Raw genomic sequence first — 26,426 nt, 5'->3', positions numbered from 1 at the left:
CTGCGTGCTTTGATTTACAACCTAGACTACATTGCCTTTGAAGGTCGCATTTGGAGGTACGTACAATGATCCTAGTAACAAACGTCCGACAAAATTATTTATTGTTTGCACTGCATATCGTGCTATATTCTAAATCATACTACCATTTATTATTCTTTACTATGATCGATTTCGTATCATCTACATAAAAAGGAAAAACCTCTCTAGAGAGTAAGTAAAAGGTTTTTGTTCGAGCTACTTTGCTGAGCTGTTCGTGTCTTTTACTTGATTCGCTTACTTGAGTTTGTTGGAACAATTAGATTAGAAAAAAATAATATTTATTGATTGTTTAGTTTTTAATTGTGTTAATTGCTAACGGGTAACTGTACTGAAGCTATTTTTAGGGAAATTAAATTTATATGAAGCTAATACTGCGGTGTATTAAGTATACGCTTTTTTTAATGTAGGCGTACTTGTGCTATAAAATGCTCCACCTGGCCAGGTTATTTTTCAAATGATGTACCAAGGTTAAGCTAAATGATGTATTATTGATAAATAAAGATTATCAAATTATACTGAATTCCCTCTTGAACATATCCTTGTTAGAGGTAGGCTATATGAAATAATACATGTATTTATGACGGTTAGCTTGTATTTAATATTATGTAAACTAAACTACTAAGCATCTATAACAGCAATTATTAAGCATTTTCGCTTTATGATGGTGCACACCATGGGTCGAATTTCAGCTTGTGGTGTAATTAAATTTATTGTTAGTGGATGAGAAAAGTGTTAGTAGGCAGAGATGTGTTGAATTACAAGTTTCATGTATGAAGTAAACTATTTTATTTTTTCAGTCCTGCAAAATTGTTGGCTGTAGCAATAGCACAGATTATTTGTATAGTAGCTGGCTAGCCATAAGATTCATATCTTTGAACAGATTGATTTTTTCATCGGGGATGTTGCGTTGATTAATAAACATTGCGTTGTTTAATAAACGGTTGACAGTTGGCCTGAGATGCAGTTAATGTAAATGAGTTGGAACACTCACTTTGGTAAGTGGTTTTGGATCTTAAAAGGCCCAAAAGAGTGAAGATGAAGTGAGAAATTGGTAATAAGCAGCTGCTCATTGACAATTACTTTTCCAACTTCAGTTTGAAAGAGGAAGAACATACGTACAGCTATTGAATCTATGTGGTCGACTGAATGAAAATAACTGCATATTTCTATAAAGGCGCATAGAAGAATGGGCTAAAAAGTGCCGTGGTTCTTTAAAAGTCTGCAAGGCTTTCTGGTAATAATCAACTCGATGACCAAGAGTTTTTCAAATCTAACCATTTTCTGGTCTCGCAAGTGAAAGCCATAAAACGCACAGCAAAAGTGAAAAAGAAAATCATGGCCATATCTACAGTATGACATGAGGGTACAGCATGAAAGTAACAAGAAACACTTCATGTCAAAAGTACTTCAGAAATTTAAATGCATTTGTATTATCGGACCACACCAAAGTAGTTTCATTGGAGGAAGATAGGGGGATCTCATAAGTGTTTTTTAGTGTACAAAAAGTCTGAGCTTTGCCAACAAAATTATTTTACACTGTTAGGCACCCTGATAACAAGGAGCTTAACTCAGGTTCTGTGTTCTACCTGGTGATTTGGTATTAAGAGTTCATCGATTTTAGATGTAACCTTACGAAGTAATCTTTGTTATTTTGCCATTGCATCGACAATTTTCTAAGGGCAGGCATTATTTTTATTTCCAATGTTTTTGCAAATAATGTCCACATTTTTCGGTGATAGACATTTGTAACACAAGCACTAGTTGGCATGCTGGCAAAAGTTGTTACTAAGTTTAAGAGTACTAAGTTTAGTCTTTACCCGCATCTTCAAGCCAAAAACTGAAAGAGGATAAGAAGTAGTTGTTTTGGGTTCAATACAAAAATAATTTATCTTTTTGCTGCCCACCCATAAAGAATTGTCAGTTTTACAAGTAAAAGTGTAGACATGTTACTAACGTTCAAATAAGAAAGCTCCAGTGCTTATGGGTCATTGAAATTGTCTCTAGAAGCCGATTTCAAATAATTGTAAGTGTTATAAAAATAACTTTTTCATGATTAACCGCTATGTTAATTAAACAAGTAACTCTGGTGTGCAAATTCATTAGTTTATACAGGGATGTTGGGTTGTTATTGATGTACCTCGACTAGTTTTCATTGTTTGAAGCGTGCCCATATAGGTTTTCGGTTGATACAACATAAAGTTCTTAACAGAGAGGTAAAGCTACAGATATTTTTATTAGTTAACACTTTTTGTGTTTTCATGGCATACTTTAGTAATCTCAAGCTCGAAAAAATTACTAGTTTACAACTCTTGGTATGTAATTTAGCTTTGATATTTTTTGTAATCATTGTTTTTTTATATCATTGTTTAGTTTAACCAATATGCCGATATATAGGTCTACTTGCTAGTAATAAAAAGGTTTTTGTACAGAAAATTTACTTTTAATCAACATCAACATTTACCATTCTAGTTCTCAAATGAAGGTGTTTGTTTATTTCTGTGTGCTGCGCTATTATTGTTTATAGTGTTTATTTTTGTGTAATTCATTCTGACGGGCTGCAGTGCCTACTACAGATCTACACTGATTGCTATAGTCTTCTTGGCTATATGGGTTTACACATTTTTCTTCCATTATTGGCATGTATTTCTATTCTGGTATGGCTTAACAGATTTTTCTTCTGGTATGGCTTTACGTATTATTCTAGCTGCAGTGTCAGAAGCCATGAAAGATTGGCATGTATTCCAAGTATGGGCCAAATTTATCCCATGGTATAGCCAGTTGGGCAGTGTAGTATATCAGATAAATGGATGTCTACAGAACTAGAGGTTTTGAGTTCAAATCCAGTTTGCAAGGGATATCTCATTCTTAAAAACTTTATAACCATAGCTGGACAGACGGAAGTACAAACAGACAAACTTTGACATTTACCGTATATATAGAAGATATAAGATATATACAGGGAAAATTAGATTAACAATGTCTATACACATTTCACTATATACTGTGTACTATACTGTACACAGCTGTACTGTACTGCTACTTGAAAATATATATCATATGAGGAAAAAATTATTTAAAATACTAATAGGTAAAGTAAAGATTGTTTTGCCTTATTTGGATGGCCTTATAAAGATACCATAAAAAATAAGTCTGAATTATGTCAAAACACAGAAATATTTACTCAAAGTGCAGGTTGCTAACGTGGGAGTTTGTGGTCGTAATGTTTTGTGTGAACAAAAATTTCTACAAGATTACTCAGCTGCAGAAATTTTACAAAAAACAATGAAGGTTAGACAACTCCTTTAACAGCAAAGTGGTTGTGGAAATTTTTATCAGTGCTAAGTATTACAACCGTTTTGTTTTGCTGAATATAAAATAAGTTGCTGCTTCAAAATAATCCAAACTTACTTTGTAGTTTTCTAACATATTTCTTCGTCATAAAATTTTTTTTCAAAATGAAAGTCGAATAGCAAAAAACGATATGATTAAAAATTGATTTTTACTATCGCGAGTGATTTGTACAAACAGCTCCAATAGGCAAGTATTTCTTACATTTGATAATTCTCCAAATTCTCACCAAAAATTATTATAAACTTATTATCAATTGTTTGAACCTAACTACATGCCCAATTTTGTCTGTCTTTGCCGATATCCGGACTAACAGAGTCTGTTTTAGCGAGGGTCGACTGACTATAATGTTAGTTGTTGTTACTATAATCTTGTTTTATTTGTTTGTGGTTCTCGTATGGTCCAACATCTGGAACTGGTCATTAAGCTTGGAATGTGTAGTTAACCCTTTGGCTGAAAAAACGACCAGAATGTCGTTTATCGGTTGCGTGGGGAATTGACATTTATGTCACTTTCGGTAGACGTTTATAAGGCTGTCATCTAGTAACGTTAAATAAAGGATATGAACACTAGTAAGTTTTAAATATCAACAAGATATCAGTCGATGATTTATATTATGAAACGATTATCTGAGGGGTGTTGCTTTGTGCTATAAGCTAAAGAAATTGCGCCTCCTATGTAAAGAATAAAAGTTGGAAAAACCAGTCAACATCGGCTCGACTTTCAAAACAGTAAAATAAAAAATTACTTGCTCCTGCGATCGTTAGTGATTTTTTGTCTGATCAAAATAAAAATAATTCAGATAATAGAAGTGATGTAAATTTTTTTTAGATTTTTAATATACTTGGACTATACAGAAAAAAACGATCGTTATGGTAGCTCGCACGGCTACGTTAATTAAAGCGTTTGACTCTACTGAAAGAAATGCTTCTAAGCATTTCATACAGGGTCAATTGCACATGGTTGTATTTTTTTGTAGTACTACGTAGATATGTAAATGAATGTTTATGTACAAAAGATTTTGTTCATAGAAATAAATTTAAGATTTGAGCTATGCATGTTCAAATACCGATTTTATTGAACTTTGAAAAATAAATTACAAACTTTCGGGTGTTTTTGCCGGGCTTTAACCCAGCCAAAGGGTTAAATAGGGCATTTTTCATAATAACAGATATGATGTCACATTTTATTTCCTTGATTAGTTTACTTTTGTGGACAAATTACTCTTTAAGTTTGATGGCTTCATTTATTGGCTTGATAGATTATTTGACAGTACAAGCTGTCAATCCAAGTGATGTACAGTGCGCCCTAGGGTTACGATGACCCTGATATGATTTTTTCTCCTTACAATGTTTTTGCTCTCGCCATACGACATCAACAAAAAATGTTCTCGAAATTCTAATTTGGCAGTCGGTGTGCTGAATCTGTTGGAAAAACAAAGATGCTGATAATATGCCGAAAGAGATTCGGTGCTCACTCTCTCTCTCAGTTCAGCGTTATTAGTTATAGTGAAAACGAAAACGGAAACAAATAGGTAATGAAATTTTAGTAGAGAACTAAGTTGAAGTTTAGTAAAATACATACTAAAACTTAGCTTTAGGTATATGTTTAGTTAGCTTACATAATTCATAAAGTTAAATTCAATGTTTATGTTATACATGCATGACCGTCTCAAAAGTAAGAACTCCCTGCAGTATTTATTGCACTTAGTACAATATAAGGTTACATTTTATTGCAGAATATAACCACAAAATACACTAAAGTTGCTGTAGGTCTATAGTTACTAAAGTTAACTTATTATTTGGTTTCTAATTTTTAATATGTACAGTATGTATATATATGTACATGTATATGTATATGTACAGTATGTATATATAATTTTGATGATTTTTACCAAGGGTTGTTTGCATTAGATATTTACTAAGGGTCTCTATACCTCTCTATGCGAAATTTTCGCCTTTCGGTGCCAACATTGGAATGAATTGAAATATGACGATGGTGGTCTGCTGTAGCTGTGAAGAGTAATTGGAAGTCATCTCTATCACTTATGAGCTCACCAATCAATGTACTGTTGATGTACTGTCGAGATGGCTTCACTACTGTGTTAAGTTTAGCTAAGGTTCACTTGTGTTGTTTAAGAGCCCAAGCATTTGTTCCAGGAGCAACAAACAAGATTATCAATATGACTACATTGTTCAGAATGTGTGCAATCTTGGCAGAGATAACGTAATGCACCTATGTAATGTGTTTCCGCATTCCAAAAAAATGTGTTTGTCTCTTCACTGGTACATTTGTTCAAATTAAATTATAACCAATATTAGTTAAAAAACTGCTGTTTTTTCATGTTTGCCTTTAACTTTAGCATCATAAATCTATTAATAACAGTTCTTATAAATTGCACACATGAGTTACCGTACCGGTATTCTCAAACACAACGTATTTTGTCATTCACGTGAGAAGTAGCACCAATAGCCATCTCAAAAAGCTAACTTTTTCAAGTTTTTCACACGATGAACTGCTCTTTTAATTACCTAACTGTTCATTAAGCTGATTTTGCTAATACAACATGTGCTGCCTTTAAAACCTATTAAATATATGCATTTATGTAGCCAAAATGGTCCAAATATGGAGCGGCTGGCTAATAAATATTGCGTAGGTTTTTGTTAAATATTTTAGGCTTCATATCTCCATTTCTCTCTCTTGTTTGCTTGGTCATTGTCCATGTAACATTTATGTAGATTTTGAATTTCCTAGAGTTCTCCTAATATAAACATATCTTTGGTAATTGCATTTCAGCTATATTACAATCTTTGTTGCTCATAACCAGCATTGGTACTGTGCACTATTACCACTTTTATCAATATGCGTTAGGTTTTTAGATATCGCCAATCGGATAAACGATTCAATCTTGTAATGATTTATCTCACGCCTGACGATTTTCAAAATTAGCTCCTTGTATACTGAAACTAAAACGCACATGCCTTCTATTCTTATAATAAGCTCATTCCGTGGTTTTCCACTCACACGAGCATTCATGAAATGAAGGTTTCTAGTTACCACGAACACAAAACCGTTTCTTTTTATGTTGAATATACAAAAATTTTGACAAAAATTTACAAGTTTTTCACATAATAATAATGTCGCAAATCATCTATTTGCAATATCGAATCGTCTGGTGATTTTTAGAAATGGTGAAAGTCTAGGCATGTCTAGGCATCATGACAAGCCCTCTATCTAGTCATGATTAAGTTGTATCAAACCTTTACGCACCCTGACTAACAAAAGGCAGTAAATATTACTTAAGGATCATAAGTTCACTATTTGTCATAAAAATAACTGTGCCCTTGCGTCTCGTAACTATCACCATTAGCTTTGCTACTACAGTTAATTAGAAGGCCACGACATAAACTCGTTGTGGGCTGCCGAGCAGTTTTAAAGTTTTTTTACTTTACCGACTGCTTCAGTTACACGGGTATCAGCTATAGCAATCATTTACTGACTCTCGTGTCGTTCATTTCTATTCTTTCTTAGATGTGAGAGATAGAAACATCCAACAAGTATGCCTGGCTTATTTTGGCATCATAGTTAAATAGGTTGTTTCATTGTTGCGCATTCGATTACTGATTTTAAATGAAGAGATCTTATTAGCATTTCCACACCATTGTGGATCGTTGTCATGGCAACGAGTCGTGATCATTCAACCATTGGTAAATCACAAACCATCATCAACATCGAATCATAGTAAGCTTGTTTTAGTCAGATCGTCTCACACATTAGTTGATAGTTTCAGGTCAATTTCTATTTACAATCGAATTAAGACCATCCTCATTGCATCACTGGAGGCAGCAGGCAGTAAGTTCTCTTTGGCAGCATATTTTAAATAACATCTTACTGCATACTGGATAATACAATGAAAGTTTTTCACGAGTGGTAAAGCAAGGTCAAATGAGTTCTTTGATCTACCCTGTCAGTAACATTTGATCTTTAGATTTCTTAACTCGTAGTTTTCTTCTTTGTCAACTTCACTAACAATATATTTTATGTTTTTCTATTTTATGTTTTAATCTGTTCAATAGCATATGCTCCCTGTTTGTGTTCGACTGTATTCATATCAGATGTACTTTAGAGGATGTTTCCTCTATTGAATCTTTTGAACTATACATTAAACCATAACTGTCACAAACAACTTTTATCGTACTTACTAGGTAAATCAGACACGCTGATTCCGATTTTGTACTCAAAAAAAAGATTAGTCCACTAACTTTCAGAGTAATGAAGGCTTTTTACAGTGTTTTAATATCGGTCGCGAAAACAACACGATCGGCATAACAAGCTCCGCTCATAAATTCGTGACATAACCTAGCTTTTTAGGAACAGAAGTTACGTAGGAATGTTTAGACCGATTTAGAATAATAGAGATGGGTGTTTTAATATCCATTGATATCTAAATTCAGCCTTAAAAATAATATCAGTCTTTTCTGAAAGGTAGATAAGCTATTTAGCATTGCATATTTAAAAAAGCGCGATAACAACGCTAGCTTGTGATGAAACAGCGCTTTTTGAGCTCATTTTTCTCGGCGTTCAGCCCATTTAAACGTCATGTAACAAGCTACGAGCAGATTTAAATAGTTTATATACCTTTCATAAAAAACTGAAATTATTTTACAGGCTAGATTTAGATAATAATGGGTTTTAAGACACCCATCTCTATTATTCTAAATCGGACTAAACATTCCTAACTTCCGTTCCTGAAAAAGCTAGGTTTCGTCACATATTTATGAGCGGAGCTTGTAATGCCGATTGTGTTGTTTTCGAAACGGACATTGAAACGCTTTAAAAAAGCCTAAATGACTTTGAAGGTTAGTGGACTAATCTTTATTTTGAGTACAAAATCGGAATCAGCGTGTCTGATTTACCTAATAAATACTATAAAAGTTGTTCGTGACGGTTATGGTTTAAGGCGATGTTTGTTTTAAAACTAACCAATAAAAAGTGTTTCCAATGATGAAAATTGTAGCACGCTAGTCCTATGGCTCATAGTCTAATAATATATGCAATTATGTGCTGCATTGCAAAATTAATGGTAATGTAGGCTATGCGGTATACCTACAGCTGCTGTCATTATACAGTTGGTGGTTCTCCTCAAAGCTGCCACCCATCGAAGAAGAGAGAATTACATGAAATATTCATTTAATGATACTTTATGTACTTCATAGGAAGCTGTCTTATCATATTATACATATTATATTATATCAGGACTAAAATAGATGCGGAGTAGACCATCAATATAGGTTACTGGTTGCCTGTCAAGGCTATCTAGCTAGAGCTGTCTAGTCGCGTCAGTTGATAATTGTAATAGATCACTCCATGTTTGAGTTTTCTGTTTGTGAGGCAATTATTTATGAATGTCACAAGGGATGGTAAATATAAGATTTACCAAGAGACAAGCCTGTGGAGTAGACCGGGGAGGGAGGCTAGTGACAAACTACCAAGCAATGGGAAGATTGAGTGCATTTGCTGTGGTTGTTTACCCTGTGGTATATCTACATGTATCTCTCTAAACAAGAACATCCGCTTGTTGGTAGATGATTATATTTATAGAACATTCATCTTCTTTGTGTCTGTTATGTCTATCTGAGCGTCGACAGGAGATAAGAAGTCCGTTATTAGATAAAAAAATCGCAGCCCTTGATATTATGACCAAGCTGTTTTTACTATTTTGCCATCTCTACTCATTTTAGATTGAAACTATATTGGGTGCTGGTAACGTCAAGTGACACCCGCATCAGCTGCACTGTTACAATGGATGAAATCTACATCGGCATAATTGCTGGTGCTATCATCGTCGTTGTCGTCTTCACGGCTATAGGTATAGTTGTCGCTGTAAAGACAAAATGTTGTCGGAAGGCAAAAGAGGATTCTGCATTAGAGACCCAGAATAAGTGAGTATTAGCTAGTCACATCTACCTGGTTATTATAAAGTATGTTACGGAAGCTACCTATATTTACGTATTGACCTTGGCACCTACAAATTAGCTCACTCGACATTCGCGGACATGCTCTAGTAGTAGAGTATCAATAGATAGATCTTGAATCATATTTGTGAATGTTTTTCAAAAAAGGTTATATCTATGAATGCAGTTAGTTTTACTGCAACCAATTTCGATGTTTGTATCTTGGTAATTGTAATCAGGAAAACACGCTGTGATGATCTATAGACGCTGTGATGATCTATAGACGTTTGAAAAGTGACAGCTGCACCTGTTTTGATAGGTAGTCATTTGAAGCTGAAATGGTAGAATATGAAGTATCATATTTTTGGTATACAATGATAAACTATTTATATTGCGATAGTTTTATGTTTTATACAGATAATGACTCTTTATTTTACATAAAAACATTGGTGAAGAAAGATTTGGCACAGCAGCAACTAGATCTGTAATCAATTTATTGCTGTATCAATTTTCAACCGATCAGATGCTAAGTTAAAGCATTCTGATGCATTCGCAATATGAAATATACAGTAAAGTGGCAATAAGACCAGGTTATTTAGAGTATATGCAGTTTACAAATTTCTATATTTTATAAATTTGCTAATTAGCTCAAAAGTTAGTACATTTCTGTTGCATAAAATTATTTAATCGTCAGCTAGAATAATTTGTGGTTCAGTAAATCTTTCCTTATTACAACAGTTTCAATTTATAAGCTTCTAATTTGAGTCTGATGGCATTATTGCTATGCAACGTTTTGCAGTGGTTTGTTGTTAATACAAAATTCTTATATGCGAGCATAACAGTTGTAAAGATTGGTATTATTGAGGATAAAAATGAACTTGTGGTGCTGTTTTTGACAACATACCTTGACCTTTAACCACTCTGTGGAAATGAATTCAGCAAGCTAATTTAAACTGTGCAATAGCACTTAGCTAGGTGACTTTTCTGATGAATATTTCCTGCATAGTTTTGAGGAAGATCTAGAAGGCATCGGAGAAAGGTAAGACTAATTTCTGTTGTCGATGGGTAAGGGTTGGGCTACAGCTTTTGGTCTTCTCTCCAACTTTAAATTTAAACACTCTCTTGTCCAAGCATGGGTATATTATACATTGCTACAAAAAATTGGTTAGACTGAAAGTCACTTTTTTCCGGGTTTTGTACAGAGACTCTATTCTTTAAAGTTGGTCATGGTGTTGAAGGACTAGGGCTTGAATGCTTTTCATATCTTGTCTGCTCTGTCTGCTCTGCCTGTTATCATTATACAACCGCAATATAACTTTATTTTTATGCGATTTTTATGGTAGTCCCATTGCTCTCACCTCCTAAAATTAGGTATTGTCTGTAACCCTCTGCTCTCGGGATATAGTATATAATATATAGTATATAATATATAGGATATAATAGAGGTAACACAAAAGGTAACACATCTCAATCACATTTAAAGTAATGTATTTCAGGCGAGTTAATTTCCTGTTTTACTGGTTAATCTGGTCTCTCACCTGGGCACTTGTTACTAAATGCCGAAAATTGGCCATAGGATATGTTCCTTAAGTGTGAATATGTTCAAATGATGGGCATTAATTTAACAAGTAGCGGATGTATTGAGTAGTTTGCATCACCCGAGAATAATTGTGAACATAATCTTATGTGTATTCTGAAACTATTTGAAATCCTTTACACCTTATTGCTTTGCTGTTAAAAACAGAACAAGATTGTTGGTTATGGTAGAGGGGTTTGTAGCTAGCTGAGCTAATAACTTAATTATTGAATTTTATTCCAAAATGATGTTCTAATTGGCTGCAGTCCATGCTACATTTGTTCCTAAGGGAGATAAGAACTGACCGATAGCTTACAGCTCAACATGTGTGGTTAGAGTTACAACTCAACATTTGTGGTTAGAGTTACGACTCAACATGTGTGGTTAGAGTTACAACTCAACATGTGTGGTTAGAGTTATAACTCAACATGTGTGGTTAGAGTTACGACTCAACATGTGTGGTTAGAGTTATAACTCAACATGTGTGGTTAGAGTTATAACTCAACATGTGTGGTTAGAGTTACAACTCAACATGTGTGATTAGAGTTACAACTCAACATGTGTGGTTAGAGTTACAACTCAACATGTGTGGTTAGAGTTACAACTTAACATGTGTGGTTAGAGTTACAACTCAACATGTGTGGTTAGAGTTACAACTTAACATGTGTGGTTAGAGTTACAACTCAACATGTGTGGTTAGAGTTACAACCAAAACCAATGGATAGCTCTAAACCCTCTGCTTCTTTGCTTTTAATAGTTGAACGGTAATACTTTACTTTCTGACTTCTAGTAGGTCTAAAGTTGTACAGAGACTGGCTGAAACGAAAGCAAGGTCAAGGTTAACTTTGGTTTCAAAAATGTATTTTACTTCAAATTTTTATACCTGCATCTCTTTTGCAATCAATTTTTTTAAAGTTTCTAACAAGTGTTGCTTCTTAACATTCTTAACATTACTAATATTGCGATATAAGTCTATAAAACATAGTTCTAAAACTGTACATTAATGTTGATTTCTTCTAAATTTATCTTAACCACATTTGGTTATTGTTACAAGAGCTAAGTTGAACCATATTCGCTTGCAACGCTCACCAGGTCTTTTACACCACAACAAAGCTTAGCTTTTGGCAATATAAATTTAAAATTCACATAGTTAAATCCAGCACTTTTACCTAGCTGTGCATTATTTATCGGTCTGTCAAGATAAACTCGCACAGAGTTTTAGTAGATATTATCAGAAAGTATCGGCATTTTTCATGATTATCGATAGTTTTTGAGGTGATCTGACTACCAGGATGCGTCAAGATTAAAATCAACAAAACATCAACAAAAGTTGCGGTAAAAGCGCTCAGATCAAGTGAATGCGCGTTTAGGACGTCTACAGTTGCAATGAGACCAACAGAATAGAGACGAGTAACAACATGAACGCAATAGCTAATATCAACTATGGCAACGTCCACAACTAGTCACGTCATTTCATACACATTCTTCTTCTGAGCATTTTAAAACTGCAGTCAAGTTTTGTCAATTTTAATGTGGAAACGTTGTGGCAGTCAGACTTCAAACATCAAACTCATCAAATGATATAAAAATACCTCTATTGTTATAAGCTCATCATTAAGGTGAAATCACAGTAAAATATTTCTACTAATAATCTCCTTATTCATGTCGTATTTTACATGTTTCTTAGGTGATGCATTTTTATGAGTATTTATCTGCAGTATTATTCAGTTTCAGCGCTTACAGGACTATGTGATCCAACAAATGACAGTCTTAACACATCATGGTCTCATGGTGTAGAATGTTCCAGAAAGTCTTAGCTTTGCTTGGGCTACATCATAGATATAGTAAACCCTACATCTATGTTTACTATATCTATGGGCTACATCACCCTCTACCATTACCGTGTCGTTGATGGTTCTCTCTTCATACATTCTGATGAATTGATGAATAGGAGTCACGCTAAGCTATTTGTTGCAGCCCTGACAGGCAGCTGATAGATGAAGGTGATGATGGCGTCTCTATTACGCTTGCGAATATCCTTGACAGTGATATATGGATAGATGACATGGCGTAAGTTGCCTTGTTTCATTACATGTCTGTCTTGTCACCAAAATCGGTTTCCCATCTTTTAGTTTCGTTGCTGTCGATTGCTCAGCAGCATCAGTACAGGAACATGGAGAAGAATATTAAGTTAGCACGGCTAGTAGTGTTGCTGCTAGCAGGGTGGGTGGTAAGATTGGCCGATGGCTTATAAATCAATCACTGTCGATAACTTCATAAGGGCAAACAATATCTATTTCTACAGCAGTGCAAATCCTGTTCAGAAATTTGGTGTCATGAATTGCGAAAAGATTTGGTTCCCAGTTCTGGATTCACTTTCAATTCAAACGAATGACATTTATGAGTTATCCATATTATTATTGGCCATTGTCCGTGCGTCTGTTCACTGGGTCTGTCAAAAAGCATAGCGAATAAAGGTTGGCACAACTATTCTGAGGCTTCAGAAGGTCCACGATTATCTCAGTAGGCCAACATTTTAGTTATCTCATTAATCGCATGCATGGAATTTTGTGATTGCAAAAAAGTTGGTACATCAAAATCAGCTGCTAATATAACACAAAAAAGGCTTTGTCATCCGTATTGCTCTTCATTTCTGACAGTTTAACATTGATTCAAAAGTCATATTTTATTAACGATGAATCTGTGAGTCTTAATTGGGTCTCAAATGGAGCTAATTTCAGATAAAATGAATTATGATGGAAATTGTAATTTATCCAATGAAGACTACTCATTCTGTTTGTTATTTACCGCTTAAGTATTTAAGTCTCTCAAGTATTCAAGTCTTAAGTATTCAAGTGCAGTCACAAATACAAATAGCTCACACTCGCCTCTGCATACAAGTTGTTTAACATTCCATTTGAAGTTTAATCAAATATGGTTTTGACAAATAGTCATTTTCAACATATGTCATACACAATTTTGTAAAGCACTACAGTTTTGTAAAGCACTACAGTTTTGTAAAGCACTACAGTTTTGTAAAGCACTACAGTTTTGTAAAGCACTACAGTTTTGTAAAGCACTACAGTTTTGTAAAGCACTACAGTTTTGTAAAGCACTACAGTTTTGTAAAGCACTACAGTTTTGTAAGTGAAACCGGCAAAAATTAAAAGTGAAATATAAAAATGATGAAAAATGTAAGCTGAGATAATTTAAACTATTTTAGTGTAAATCGGAGCAAGTAATACAGCACGTGTCTGTCAGACACTTTACTGCTGATCTTAAACATTGTCAAGGCTGTTGTTACATTCACTTCTCTCCGCGGTACAGAATTCACTTTTCTCCGCGGTACAGAATTCACTTCTCTTCGCGGTACAGAATTCACTTCTCTCCGCGGTACAGAATTCACTTCTCTCCGCGGTACAGAATTCACTTCTCTCCGCGGTACAGAATTCACTTCTCTCCGCGGTACAGAATTCACTTCTCTCCGCGGGACAGAATTCACTTCTCTCCGCGGTACAGAATTCACTTCTTTCCGCGGTACAGAATTCACTTCTCTCCGCTGTACAGAATTCACTTCTCTCCGCGGTACAGAATTCACTTCTCTCCGCGGTACAGAATTCACTTCTCTCCGCGGTACAGAATTCACTTCTCTCCGCGGTACAGAATTCACTTCTCTCCGCGGTACAGAATTCACTTCTCTCCGCGGTACAGAATTCACTTCTCTCCGCGGGACAGAATTCACTTCTCTCCGCGGTACAGAATTCACTTCTTTCCGCGGTACAGAATTCACTTCTCTCCGCTGTACAGAATTCACTTCTCTCGGCGGTACAGAATTCACTTCTCTCCGCGGTACAGAATTCACTTCTCTCCGCGGTACAGAATTCACTTCTCTCCGCGGTACAGAATTCACTTCTCTCCGCGGTACAGAATTCACTTCTCTCCGCGGTACAGAATTCACTTCTCTCCGCGGTACAGAATTCACTTCTCTCCGCTACAGATTTGGTGAAAATCTCATTTTACTCATTATTACTATATTACTTCAGTTGTTTGCATTTAATATTTTACTCAATTTTGTTAATGAGTTTGCATTAAGGTTATCGATCATTATTAGAGGTATTTATCACTGTTTTTGGTTGTGGGACCAATTAAATGAGACACGATGTATTCAGATAAAAATGTTTGTTTCGATGTGCAACCGTTATGGCAGACAAGTGAATTTCAGAACGGGTTAACGTCGCATATCGCAGTCTGAATGTATGTTAAGCTATACACCTTCTCTAAATGCGTGGGATCCTATGGTAAAAGGTGGGTGAAACTGCTGCACGGCAGCTGGTTGTATTGTCACATACTATTTAAAAATGTTTGATTAGCAGCTGCCATTTTATTGCGGTGTTCCTATCTTGTCGCGGTGTTCCTATCTTGTCACGGTGTTCCTATCTTGTCACGGTGTTCCTATCTTGTCACGGTGTTCCTATCTTGTCACGGTGTTCCTATCTTGTCACGGTGTTCCTATCTTGTCACGGTGTTCCTATCTTGTCACGGTGTTCCTATCTTGTCACGGTGTTCCTATCTTGTCACGGTGTTCCTATCTTGTCACGGTGTTCCTATCTTGTCACGGTGTTCCTATCTTGTCACGGTGTTCCTATCTTGACACGGTGTTCCTATCTTGTCACGGTGTTCCTATCTTGTCACGGTGTTCCTATCTTGTCACGGTGTTCTTATCTTGTCACGGTGTTCCTATCTTGTCACGGTGTTATTATCTTGTCACGGTGTTTTTATCTTGTCACGGTGTTTTTATCTTGTCACGGTGTTCTTATCTTGTCACGGTGTTCCTATCTTGTCACGGTGTTTTCATCTTGTCACGGTGTTTTCATCTTGTCACGGTGTTCCTATCTATCTGATCATGGTGTTCCTATCTTGTCACGGTGTTCCTATCTATCTGATCATGGTGTTTTCATGCTGTTGTGATGTTCTCACGCTGTCATGCTGCTCCCATGCTATCTTGGTGTTCCTTTTCTATCATGGTGTTCCCATCCCGTCTTATTGATCTTATCCTATCATGGTGTTTCTTTCTGTCATCAGAATATTTTCTTATCAAAAACAACCAATTATAAAAAATGCTGGTATACTGTATATATAATTTGTTTATTTAACACAGGCCTTCCTTGACATTTAATGTATGCTCTAGTAAAATTGCTTCATTGCCAGTATTATTTCTCCTGAGTTTCGGGACTGAACAGTTTCCAAGATGGTGGATTGACATTAGCTACAGTATAGCCTTCCTCCATACACAGTTGTTTAGCTAGTATAGTATTCTGACACTGATACAGAGCTAACTAGTAGATCTACTTAATTCATTATGCATATATTCCTTTTGTTAGTTCTTAGAGCTAGATTTACTCTCTCAGTAGTAGGTATATAGCGACTAGCACTATTAGTAGTGCCTACTATGTCTAAGTATTACTCCCTTGTAGTACTTAGTCAACATTGCTCTTTTGTAAGTACCTAGCTAGTACTACTCCTTGTTATTTCTTATATGTAAGTAATATGCTGAGTCATAGCGCTCCTTGCCTTTTGACAGGGGAGTTATGAATCATTGCATTCCCATACTAAAAGCCTGTCATGATCTGACATCCCGTCTTGTTCCTATTACCGCTGAGAGATGCGGTTCAGAGGAGGATAGCAAAAAAATTGAGAATGTGGCGCTAGAAGTGCAACCAAGATTAGATGATGTTGTTCAACTATTGGAAGGTCCTCTGGACCCCAGGCTCATCGAAGCTCGGTAAGTGCCTCATAGTGTGCTCTAAATAGTGTTTACCTAAAGGTTGGAACAATGAAGAGAATACGTGTTCTTCGTTTTAACCTGGAAATTTTCAGTCAAACCAATATTGGAGCTACCAGGTTTCACCAGAGAACTTCTCTCTAGATTAATCGCATAACTAGTGATCATTTGAACACCACCAAACAGCATCCATAGCGATATTAAAGTAAGTTAGTGGCTGCATCTTTTATCTGGCTAATGGCAATATCTTGCACCATGGCTGTCATCTTGGCTGTCGTTTTACAACACCGCCGTGAAATAAATGTATACATAAAATCATTGTAGGTAAAGATTACACACTCCTAATTTGGTTAAAATCTAAGATTTATTTTGAAGTAGTTTCGTTGTTCAGTGTTGTTGCCATTCTCTCGGTTATCATTGTGCCTATGCTCAGTTGCATCTCTTAGCTAATCACTCATATTCGGCCTACATACATTATGGTATGAGTCATACTCTGGTATACTAGCATAATGGTTCGTACCAAGTCTACTCATATGGTGTGAGTCATACCCTGGTGTACTTACATAATGGTTCATACCAGGTCTACTCATATGTTGTGAGTTATACTCAGATGTACTTACCCACAACTATTTTGAACTAAAACAATCGGGTCAACCAGAGTTTTATTTGGTTTACAGGAATTAAAAGCAGTTTCCTTTGTTCTACTTTAATGGCTTTAGAGTAAGTGACATGTTGAGTTGTTTAAGATTCCTGCTGTAATTGAGATAGGAATGATGGTCCACTAGTTAATAACTACCTATATTTAGTCATATTATGTGAGACACTAACTTATGAGAGTGTTTACGCTTGCAGCTTGTGGTTGGAGAGGAATGTGCGCTTGCATATTATTTGTGACTATTCCTAAGGTCATGTTTGACGCAACCCAAACTCTTGATTGATATATGAAGCGATTTAATCTGAGAGTCTATATTCTCTCCATGATTGAGCCAATCAAAATCCTATTCTATATCAAGGATATAAGAAGGAAGAGAGTTTGCTACACTTTTGGGTCACCATCCTCCCAATATAATTATCATTTACATGGATATATGGCATGGAAACAGCATATTACAAATTAACTTTGGTCGATGCTCAGCTGTTCTTGCAGTGTCATTCTTTCCAAGATCACACAAGAATACTTGAAAGCGGCATCATTTCATAATTATGACCTTTCACCTTTTATGGCTGCCAGATCATCATAGAACATTCTAGAATAGGCTAAGATGTAAAGACTACCCACTACTAGCTACCCACTATTGGCTACTCTCTACTAGCTACTCACTACTGGTTACCCCACTACTAGCTACCCACTACTGGCTACTCACTACTAGTTACCCACTACTAGCTACCCACTACTGGCTATTCACTACTAGCTACCCACTACTAGCTACTCACTACTAGCTACCCGCTCCAAGCTACCCACTACTGGCTACCCACTACTGGCTACTTACTACTAGCTACTCACAACTAGCTACCCACTACTGGTTACCCACTACTAGTTACCCACTACTAGCTACCCACTACTAGCTACCCACTACTAGCTACCCACTACGAGCTACCCACTATTAGCTACCCACTACTAGCTACCCACTACTGGCTACCCACTACTAGCTACCCACTACTAGCGACCCACTACTAGTTACCCACTACTGGCTACTCATTTCTAGTTACCCACTACTAGCTACCCACTACTAGCTACCCACTACTAGTTACCCACTACTGGCTACTCACTTATAGTTACTCACTACTAGCTACCCACTACAAGCTACACACTCCTAGCTACCCACTAGTAGTTACCCACTACTAGCTACCCACTACTAGCTACTCACTACTGGCTACTTACTACTAGCTACTCACAACTAGCTACCCACTACTGGTTACCCACTACTAGTTACCCACTACTAGCTACCCACTACTAGCTACCCACTACTAGCTACCCACTATTAGCTACCCACTACTAGCTACCCACTACTGGCTACCCACTACTAGCTACCCACTACTAGCGACCCACTACTAGTTACCCACTACTGGCTACTCACTTCTAGTTACCCACTACTAGCTACCCACTACTAGCTACCCACTACTAGTTACCCACTACTGGCTAATCACTTATAGTTTCTCACTACTAGCTACCCACTACAAGCTACACACTCCTAGCTACCCACTAGTAGTTACCCACTACTAGCTACCCACTACTAGCTACCCACTTCTGGCTACCCACTACTGGCTACTTACTACTAGCTACTCACTACTAGCTACCCACTACTGGTTACCCACTACTAGTTACCCACTACTAGTTACCCACTACTAGCTACATGTTACTAAATAGTAAATATATCAATTAAATTTTCTTTATCTTATTTTATTACTAAAATACACATATTGAGTGTTTATAGGAAGCTCATCCTTGAACTACCTTTCTCGTAAGACTCATGGATTCTATGCATATGTTTACTGGCTAGCAGAAGATCCTGACAGAAGTTTTCATGACGTGTTCTTTTCTTTTTAATGGTTGTTTCCAGTGGAGATAACTATTTAGTTTATCAACTATTTTGTGATTATGACAGTATTCTAGCGGTAATAATGGGGAATAATGCTACTTAAATTAATTTAATTTCCATATTGCCTGCTAGCAAGAGCGTTGAAATGCCACTCGTGTTTCAACTATAGTCGCTGTGCCCATATTGCCTGCTAGCAAGAGCGTTGAAATGCCACTCGTGTTTCAACTATAGTCGCTGTGCCCATAAAGACATACATTGCAGCCAGTTGTGCACTAGTTAGATTTTCACGCCATCTTCTCATGATAGATGTATAAATCATTCAACCTTTAGGCTGTTGGCTGCAATAGCGTGTAATATCACTTATATCACTTATGCAATTGCCTGTAATTTTACTCTGAAAAGAAATTATTTGTCAGGTGCGCCTGTCACAGAAAATGTGCTGATTTCTTCGCTGGTATTGTGACAGCGCTTCAGGTCGCGGACCTTTATCAGTCAGATAAGCTATTTATGACGCATGGCTATGACAATCACTACGAATAGCTCAAACAAATGTTAATTTAACAACTTTAACGCAATGATAGCTTAAAGGTTGACTTGCAACAAAATTCACATTACAGTTATTTGATATGAAAAGATTCACCATGTCTTACTATGTTGTGTTGTAGGTGCCAAATATGTGGAAATGTGATTACAAGCTCTTAAAAGCTCAAAAACGAACAGTTTATCGCAGCCACACGAGACCGCCGTAGTTTGAATTCTCTTTCCAAAACGGCTCAAATGTGATGTAGTTGTGAGAGATGGTTTCTGTTTACATTTTCATGCAACCTTATTCATCGAAATATTTTCACAAATATACTTCACGCACTCAATAAAACCATGTCTCTTGTTCTTACGCGTCTGTTTTATCGTCATTGTAATGCTGTCACTTTTAGCAGTGATATCTTATAACTTACCGTAAAAATTCATTTCATTATTTAACCTTACCTCAAAGGAGTACATAACATTGTCTGATAATCAAGACGAGCCTGTTGGTCATCTGTGAAAATTGAAAAGTGCCACAAAAATTATTTGCGAAGTATTGGGTCACATGATCAGATTACGACTTGACGATTAGGCCAAAACAAAATTGTAAAATAGCGAGCATCCATATTTTATACGGAGTCTTCGGTAAAACCCGAAGCGTTTGTCATAAACTAAGGCTACGATAAGTTTTATATTAAACTTTTTATTGGCCTTTCAATTCACGTGAGAACATCACGTGACAAGACAATAACCGAACTGTCATGACTTCGTCATCGAAATGAAGAGATTCCAATCTATGGCGGCTTTTCGTTTTTGAGCTTTTAAGAGCTTGTAATCACATTTCCACATATTTGGCACCTACAACACAACAGAGTAAGACATGGTGAATCTCTTGATACCAAATAGCTGTAATGTGAATTTTGTTGCAAGTCAACCTTTAAACCATAACTGTCACGAACAACTTTTATCGTTGTTCCGAGGTAAATAAGACACGCCAACTCCGATTTTGTACTCAAAATAAAGGTTAGTCCACTAACCTTCAAAGTCATTTAGGCTTTTTTAAAGCGTTTCAATATCCGTTTCGAAAACAACACAATCGGCATTACAAGCTCCGTCCATAAATATGTGACGAAACCTAGCTTTTTCAAGAACGGAAGTTAGGAATGTTTAGTCCGATTTAGAATAATAGAGATGGGTGTCTTAAAACCCATTATTATCTAAATCCAGCCTGTAAAATAATTTCAGATTTTTATGAAAGGTATATAAACTATTTAAAATTGCTCGTAGCTTGTTACATGACGTTTAAATGGGCTGGATGCCGAGGAAAATGAGCTCAAAAAGCGCGGTTTTATCACAAGCTAGCGTTGTTATCGCGCTTTTTTAAATATGCAATGTTAAATAGCTCATCTACCTTTCAGAAAAGACTGATATTATTTTTAATGCTGAATTTAGATATTAATGGATTTTAAAACACCCATATCTATTATTCTAAATCGGTCTAAATATCTCTACGTAACTTCTGTTCCTAAAAAGCTAGGTTACGTCACGTATTTATGGGCGGAGCTTGTTATCTCGATCGTGTTGTTTTCAAGACCGATATTAAAACGCTGTAAAAAAAGCCTTCATTACTCTGAAAGTTAGTGGACTAATCTTTTTTTAGTACAAAATTGGAATCAGCATGTCTGATTTACCTAGTAAGTACGATAAAAGTTGTTTGTGACAGTTATGGTTTAATGATGCTTATTACTGTCAGACAATAATAGGTTTGTTTTAATCTTTAAAAGAAATAAAGAGTTCAACTTTAGCGAGCACAACTCTCAAAGACATAGAATAACTTACTAAGAGACAAATGGATTTGCAAAAGTTTAGCGGAATACGTGTTAGCAAGAGAAACAAGCATGACATGAATATTACTGCTCCTTACAGTTCAGCATTGTCAGTATAAGGACTTACGAAATACAGGTTCATAGGGACACCCTTTCAGTCTCCCTCTCTTTGGAGTAGGCTCAATCAGATGGAATCGTATCGTTTATCAGTGCCATTAAAATTTAATAGAGTATTTAGCAATTGTTAATGTACACACATGTTTACACTGTTGGTTTTATCGAATTTAACTGCTGTATATATATTTGAATAATTGTATAAGAGTTCTGAATAACATCTTTTTGAAGAAATCATAAAAAATGATCACTCACTAGGCAGATTCACTGTTTGTTTATGTGTTCTCTCCTCTATGTCCTCATCATTATCATGTTGACCTTGCCTTTGACATACATAGACACCTACTTTAAATGGTGCGTTGGCTGGTAACCCACATAATGGTTTAACAGGGTCATCCGCAGCCATAGTTGTTGATCAGCACCAATGAGATGCTGCAAGTTTGTTTTTGTTTACCTGGTTAGCAATCACATGTTAGTGAGTGCCTCTGGTTAGTAGAGTTGGTTAGAGAGATTTTGGTATCGGTATCGGTGCCGATATGAGTGTTAAGTATCTGAATCGGTATCGGTCAATCTTTTCTTAAAAAATCTGATACTTCAGATGCTTTTTACAGATCAACTATTTAGCAGAAAACAATATTTTAGCCTGCTATACTAATAACAAATCATCAGCTGCAAGTTCCTTCTTTTTACCTAATGAAATCCAAGCCTGCCACACTATTTATTTCCTGTCTATAGCCTGATCAACATCAACACAGCTAAGGAACCTTTTTGCTTTAGTCAAGACATGATCACAAAGTGTGGTATTTCCCAATTACAGCAATGGGATTTATTGCAGCCAATCACGAACAAGATAGCAAAGAAGGGAAACAATAATGCAGTGTAATAATTCTATTTACTAGCATTTCGAAAGTAATTTGAGCAGATGATGCATAAGTTATTTATCTCTCTTCCTTGATCCTGACAATACATAGCTTGTTGGTTGTGTTGTGGATGTAATTTGTTTCTCTCTTATTATATTTATTTACACGTTAATTTTTAAAGTTTGTCTAAATAATTATGGTCTTACAGATTATTTGATGAGCTAGTTCTTGTGGGTAAACTATTGCAGGTCTTACTATAAATTTAAAAAATGCTGTTTTTTCACAGGTGCTGCTAACGTTGTTGTTTTGTTACTACATGCACGGTATGTCAGTATGTGAATATATATGTCTCTTTTTTTCATAAATAAATACATTAATATTTATATTTTCTTTGCATTATATTTATATTTGCATAATAAAATGAACAATTATCTATGCAACACAAAATATCTGAATCGCATTATTTTTCAATAAGAATCGGTATACCAGATCAGTATCTGAATCAGCTGGTGAATGTACATGTAGAATCGGGGCATCTCTACTGGTTAGTCATGTGTGCTGCATAGGGCTATCAGTCGCAGCAGGTTTGTTGCTTAGAGATCTTAGTGTCAGCTGATATGCTGTAGAGATGTTTCATGTGTCAGCTGATATGCTGCAGAGAGATCTCAGTGTCAGCTGATATGCTGTAGAGAGGTCTCAGTGTCAGTTGATACACTGTAGAAAGATCTCAGTGTCAGCTGATATGCTGTAGAGAGGTCTCAGTGTCAGCTGATATGCTGTAGAGAGGTCTCAGTGTCAGCTGATATGCTGTAGAGGGGTCTCAGTATCAGTTGATATGCTGTAGAAAGGTCTCAGTGTCAGCTGATACGCTGTAGAGAGGTCTCAGTATCAGTTGATATGCTGTAGAGAGGTCTCAGTGTCAGCTGATATGCTGTAGAGAGGTCTCAGTGTCAGCTGATATGCTGTAGAGAGGTCTCAGTGTCAGCTGATATGCTGTAGAGGGGTCTCAGTATCAGTTGATATGCTGTAGAGAGATCTCAGTGTCAGCTGATATGCTACAGAGAGATCTCAGTGTCCGTTGATATGCTGTAGAGAGGTCTCAGTGTCAGTTAATATGCTGTAGCGAGGTGTCAGCTGATATGCTATAGAGGTCTCAGTGTCAGCTGATATGCTGTAGAGAGGTCTCAGTGTCAGCTGATATGCTGTAGAGAGGTCTCATTGTCAGCAGATATGCTATAGAGAAGTTTCAGTGTCAGCTGATATGCTGTAGAGAGGTCTCAGTGTCAGCTAATATGCTGTAGATAGGTCTCAGTGTCAGCTGATATGCTGTAGAGAGGTCTCAGTGTCAGTTATATGCTGTAGAGATGTCTCAGTGTCAGCTGAGATGCTGTAGAGAGGTCTCAGTGTCAGCTGATATGCTGTAGAAAGATCTCAGTGTCAGCTGATTTGCCTTACTGCCTATCTAAACATTAATATCAATATTCTTGTGGCTTGTAATGCAAATGATTTGACTCATTATGTTGATTGATGACGCATTGATGGAGGACCCTTGGTTTTATGAGTGAAAGTCTAAGGACCATCAGATCCTCTCACAGACATTTGCTAGTTCCATGAGCAGGCAATTGCCTTATGGTCCTCTTTCTTTTTTGGAATGCCGGTTTTGTGGGACCTTTAGTCCGCCTGTCATCGCAAAACTTGTACATCCTGTTTTATAAATCCTTAAGTAACTATCTGATTACAAACAATGTATTGTTGTCCAATTTCATTTTCAACTAAACTACATAGCCTTTACATAACTTTTACAGTTGTACCGCCCTTTATTACGCTGTCTCCAATCTTTGCCTTGTCATCAAGGGAGTCTGCAAGGAAGCTGATGATATCTCAACATGGATAGACGGCTCACTGCATGATATTGAAAGTCACTTGAAGGTCAGTGCGAAACCTTGGGTTATTTTGGTGCATCTTTGGTTTATCAGCTCTAATCGTTATGTGCAATTCTAGGTGAGAAGGCCCCCTTACCCAGCCATGGAATACAACAAATGTATTGTCCCCATCTCCTTTGGAGGCAGTGGCCTGACAGCTCTATTGCTACACGTAGTCCCAGTGTGACATCTGAAGCTAATCCCATGTCTATTAAATCTGTGCACATTTTCACCGAGCATCGCTATTGTTATTTCTCTGTGGTTTCCTGGGAATGTCTTAATTTTGTAATCATATGACACTCCCATGATATATGATAGACATTCCCTATGGAAGACAACTTATACCCCTTGATTAGTGAGTTTCCGTCTATCGTCTGCCTCCTTGAACTTGTCATTTGTGCTCAGCATGTGTTTTCTACTCAGTCATCATCCATTCTTGGGTCTCCTTGTTCTCATAATAACAAAGTTGTCATATTACTATGAAATTCTAGCACCTCAACATCGGTGGTTAGTAGGCACAAACAAGAGCCTTCAGTGCTCTCGACACCCGCCTACTTGTGTCAGTCTTTTCTCTACATCTTCAGCTGAGCTGACCATTGGTTATTGTCATTTCTATGCAGGTGCTACAGGCTGAAACACAGAAGTTGTACAAGCGATCAGTGTCTGACTCCATCAGAGAACGGGGTGGAACCGAACCTTCTCCAGTTTATGAACTGGCTTTGACTGCGACCCATAGTAGTAGTTCCAGCTCACATACAGACAGTGCTGAGTCGGGTATAGACCTAGAGACGCCTTCAGAAGGAGGCTCTCAACACTCGCCCCAATCTCCTTCCTATCAGTCTGTGATGCCCAATCACTCTAAGAATGTGGCTGAAGAAGGCGGAAGTAAGGAAAGTTCTGTGCAACACGGCCTGACTGTTGTGGAAGTACATGCACACAAGGGCCAATCAGAAGATGCAATAGAAATGAGCTCATTCGATGATCGATCTTCACAAATGACCAGCTAGTCACAGCCTGTTTTTTTCAAAAATTGTCTTCAATGCATATATATAGCATATAACATACAACACACTTGGCCAGGCTAAATGTCTAAAATCTTCGCTTTGTACAAACACATATGATTACCCATGCTGAATAATAGAATTGTCTCTCTCAGCCTCTGTCACATGTGTAGTGGCTGCTTTAGATGTCAACAACATGCCTACAGTTACCTTATGTTTTTGTTTAAATACTTATATAGTCATTGTTGTGACTTATCCACTAAAAACACTTTCCAGGGCATTTCATGTTTCAGCATGACAGTAACCTTAGCAACCTTATAGACAGCAGGATTTCAATGTCTACCTTCTCTTAATGAACCTTATTTTTTCAAATGTCCACTGAGCCATGTATAGCGGTATACCTGCCTTTACTCTTCTCTCCGTGATAATGAAAAAACACTCACTCAGCACTCCTTTGAAATTGACAGGCACTTTTTGCAGTTGATATATGAGTATTGAAAGCAGATGGGGCAAAAGTAATAGCCCTCTATCACTGTCATATGACAGTTGTTTGTTGCCGAGTTGCGGAATACCATTAATCACTGCAAATTGGGTTTATTAATTGGTTCAAGATTAGACCGAGTTTGTAAGTGTATAAAATTGGTTTCTTCACTGTCTGTACACTTATTTATTTGCTGTAACAGAACCAATGTATTTAGATATGTACATTTTTGTAAATATGGGAAAATCATTTCGATACTTACCATCATCAGCTTCATATACGCATAATATGAGATGAATACTTTTTACTGATATATATATATAGCTTTTCTACATCTATAAATAGATTCATATTGTATTTTTACTGCCATGAGATTCATTTATTTTACATTTTCACCTTCACAATTTTATACATTTTTCTATTCTTCAATATATGCTCTAACACACTGCAGCACACCCACT

General features: G+C 36.6%; 1 protein-coding gene across 1 annotated transcript; it reads left to right on the top strand.

Annotated features, from left to right (window-relative positions):
- Positions 1-16: 16 nt before the first annotated feature.
- LOC137390257 (transmembrane protein 98-like) lies at positions 17-26,415 on the top strand. The gene is made up of 7 exons (XM_068076589.1): positions 17-56; positions 9,129-9,329; positions 10,348-10,380; positions 12,895-12,987; positions 16,499-16,699; positions 24,367-24,490; positions 25,104-26,415. The coding sequence occupies exons 2-7, from the start codon at positions 9,190-9,192 to the stop codon at positions 25,488-25,490; spliced, it is 978 nt and encodes a 325-aa protein (XP_067932690.1). The 5' UTR covers positions 17-56; positions 9,129-9,189; the 3' UTR covers positions 25,491-26,415.
- The last annotated feature ends 11 nt before the right edge of the window (positions 26,416-26,426 follow it).

This window comes from Watersipora subatra, chromosome 3 (genome assembly GCF_963576615.1).
Source record: "Watersipora subatra chromosome 3, tzWatSuba1.1, whole genome shotgun sequence".
Lineage (NCBI taxonomy): Eukaryota > Metazoa > Bryozoa > Gymnolaemata > Cheilostomatida > Watersiporidae > Watersipora > Watersipora subatra.
This window is presented reverse-complemented; position numbering and strand designations above follow the sequence as displayed.